Here is a 3,304-nt window from a genome sequence, read left to right as displayed (position 1 = left end):
CACATATGTACACACACACACACATAACCCACAGACACATGCGCACACACAGATAATGCCTCTTTTATTTGAACTTGAGCTGATCCATTAAAGATGCACATATCATGATCTCACCAGCTGTGGCTTCCCCCACCCTCCTCACCGGCGCTATCGCCTAGCTCCCCGCCTCCGAGCCCCCCCCGTTCCCCCTCCCCACCCCCGCCCTACCTGCCCACCACTCTATACCACACTTCCAGGTGTCTTATCTGCAGAGGTGACAGAGTCATTTGCAATCCCATGGCTCTGGATGTAGGGGGGAGATAGAAGCGGGGGGGGGGGGGGGGGGGGGGGGGGGAAGGGAGGGAGGAAGGGGTGGAGGAGATGCTATCGACACGGCTAGCATGGCCACGCTGTGCCGCCGCGCACGATAGGACGTGCGCGTGTGTATGCAACTTACTCTGCAGGAGCTGCCGGCCGAGCGAGCATCAGCATGTTGTAGGAATAGAGAAAGAGAGAGAGAGAGAGAGGGGAGGGGGGGGGGGGGGGAGTGCGGGAGAGAGCACTGATAAGGGGGCATTGGAAGAGAGTGGGAGATGCCTTGTGTTGGGACGGTACTGGATATCATACGGGAAGCAGAGGTCATCAACCCATGAGAGAGAGAGGTAGAGCTAGATAGATAGAGACGGAGAGAGACTGAGAGAGAAAAGAGAGAGAGAAATGGAAGAGAGTGTCTCTTGTGACAGCAGAGGGGCTGGAGAGAGAGAGACAGAGTGAGGTAGGAGGGAGGGAGAGGAAGGGGATGTGAGGAGGATATTGATGAGTTGTGCTCACGGTGCAGGCCTCTCCCTGGTCCTCAGCGGGCCCACAACCCTGGGCACTGCCAGGCTGCCATATAGATGCAGCTGTTCCCTCCGTCTGACCTTCGACCCTGAGCCTGGGGGCGGGGAGGGAGGGAGAGAGGAGGTTATGGGGGGAACAGCGTGAACCTGTTGGCTGTCTGCATGGTCAGGTAGAGGGGGTAATTTCTGCATCTGGTTGGCAGACAGAGGTTATCCTGCTGTAGTGCTGGGGAGAGGTGTATATCATTATTAATAATAATAATATTAGAACATTGTGGATGTTAGCCGTCACTGCGAGGGATTCAGCTCCAACCAGTCGATGGGACCTCACACTCAGTAATGGGATGGTGTGGGTATATACGTATTCGGGGCTTAGTGCCTGCCTGACTGGCCTTGTGAGCTCAATCCATATTTTTATTTACCTGAATATCGCTCTGGCCTTGGCCGGCCAACAAAGGATTTCCAAATATGACTCTTCGGTTGGAAGTAAAGCAAAAACAGATAATTTTCAGGAAAGGCCTCATTTTTTAACATCAATATTCAGTCAGTTTCCGTCTTCAATGCTATACTTTCCTCGGGAGATGCCATGTTCATTTAACTCCTTTTTCGGCGTGAACTGAGATCTACAGAGACAAGCGGAACGTGAACTCAAGAGTTCTCAAGAGTCTTCCGCCTGACAGCCCAGAAGGTCATGGGTTTGTGGCCTGGGTCTGGTGTCACTTCCCCTCTGGAGACACACCTCCAATCCGTTGTTTGCTAGCATTTGATATCCAGTGAGCCTAAACCGGGCTAAATAACGGCTCCATAAATACACAGAGGGGTGGATGGCTGGCTAATGCTCCTTCTGCCTGCAGCTACGGCAGTAATACAAGCCACCAATGGGAACAGCGCGGATGTACTCAAGTCTTTATTTTCTTATCCGCTGAAGGCGGGATTGGAAATGGTTACAATGTAATAATATCACGCTGTCAAATGAAGCAGGAAAAGCACTTGAAAGAATCACGAGTTCTTGGAATCCGTGACTCTCCTGTAGAGAGAGGGGCTGCGTGTGTGTGTGTGTGTGTGTGTGTGTGTGTTTGTGCATGGTTTATTTTTTAATCAGAATGTGGATGGGAGGCGGTGGGGTCGCGTGGTGGGGTTTGGCCGGGGGACTTTTAGCTGCTGTAATCTCTCTGGGACTGTCTGAGCCCAGGACTGCCACCATATATATATATATATATATATATATATATATATATATATATATATGGAGGCTCGGGAGGGGGTCGTTTCACTGCAATAAAAAAGCGAGGCAAAATGTAATAACTACCAAACAAAGATGCGCGCACACACACACACACACACACACACCCTAATACACACTTCCATCCATAATGTTCCACATTTCCGGAATTACAAAAAGATACCCTGCAGCTTTGTATAGCGCCAGAGCATTTAGTTTGGATGTTTTGTGTGTGTGTGTGTGTGTGTGTGTGTGTGTGTGTGTGTGTGTGTGTGTGTGTGTGTATGTGTGTTTGTGAATGCGTGTGTGTGTGTGTGTGTGCCCGGGTGTGTCTGCGATTACGCTGTGAGTGTGTGTGTGTGTGCCAGGAGTGTGCAGAGTTATTGCTCTGCACGTGTATTTTTGCAAAATCCCACCCTAGTAAAACAACATGTTGTTTCAGGAGCCGCTTGTGATGGCGGTGTGAGAGAGAGGCAGCACCTTCTGCGCTCCTCAAAGCAAAAACCGTACTCACTCATCTCGGCATGCCGCACGCCGCACACCTCCGCCACATCGAGGACCCCACTAATCTCGACGACAGGCTGTGTCAGCCCCCCCCTTAGTTTGAATAATATCCCCGCTGGGCCAGGGAAAGGGCAACACCTCCCAGCTCCCACCCAGTATCTCTGCTCACCCCCTGGCCCCTTGACGCTACGCCATGCAGGCCAGACCTGGGAGTACGCTGCAGGTTACCGGGCTGACAAGTGCCCTGGGTCTGGGGGGGGGGGGGGGGGGGGGGTTCTGTATGTCTGCGTGGGTCTCAGCTCAGGTGAGACCATGGCATCAGGGACAAGGCAGACCCCCCCCCCCCTGCCTGCTATACATAGCTGCTGACTGTGACCCCCCTCACAGGCACGCTCCACATTTGGTTTGCAAAGCAGGGGTGCTCGCCGTCTCCCGTGTGCCCCCCTCCAGGTCGGGCTCCAGCTGCCGGGGCCCGTGGAGGCTCCAGCTGTCTGGGCCCCTGGCGGCCCCCCCACAGGGCAGGTCTCCGCTGTCCCGGCTCTCTCCTTAAGCTTGGCCGGGGGTTTGACTGGATGCCAACCGCCAATTAACCATGCACCGTAACTTCTGCTCCAGCTGCTTTTAAATGAACTCGGTCCTGTGGTGAAGCTCGGCCCAACTTTATTGACCAACTGTAGTCATTACTCTGCATCACCACTGCATATATTAACGCTAGCCCGGGCAGATTCCCTCAGTTAGCCTGTGGCTGACAGACGGGCAG

General features: G+C 53.4%; 1 protein-coding gene across 1 annotated transcript in view; it reads left to right on the top strand.

Moving 5' to 3' along the window:
• Positions 1–257, top strand: part of LOC311342462 (roundabout homolog 1-like) — a gene marked incomplete at both ends in the record, with an annotated part of 98,832 nt that extends 98,575 nt beyond the window's left edge. Inside the window, one exon of the mRNA XM_084467288.1 lies at positions 159–257. Within this exon, the coding sequence (XP_084323414.1) occupies positions 159–257 (99 nt within the window). The remainder of the gene's footprint in view (positions 1–158) is intronic.
• Positions 258–3,304: the final 3,047 nt, after the last annotated feature.

This window comes from Micromesistius poutassou (genome assembly GCF_964030765.1).
Source record: "Micromesistius poutassou genome assembly, chromosome: 4".
NCBI classification, from domain to species: Eukaryota; Metazoa; Chordata; class Actinopteri; order Gadiformes; family Gadidae; genus Micromesistius; species Micromesistius poutassou.
The sequence above is the reverse complement of the archived record's forward strand: the minus strand, read 5'-3'. Positions and strand labels throughout refer to the sequence as shown.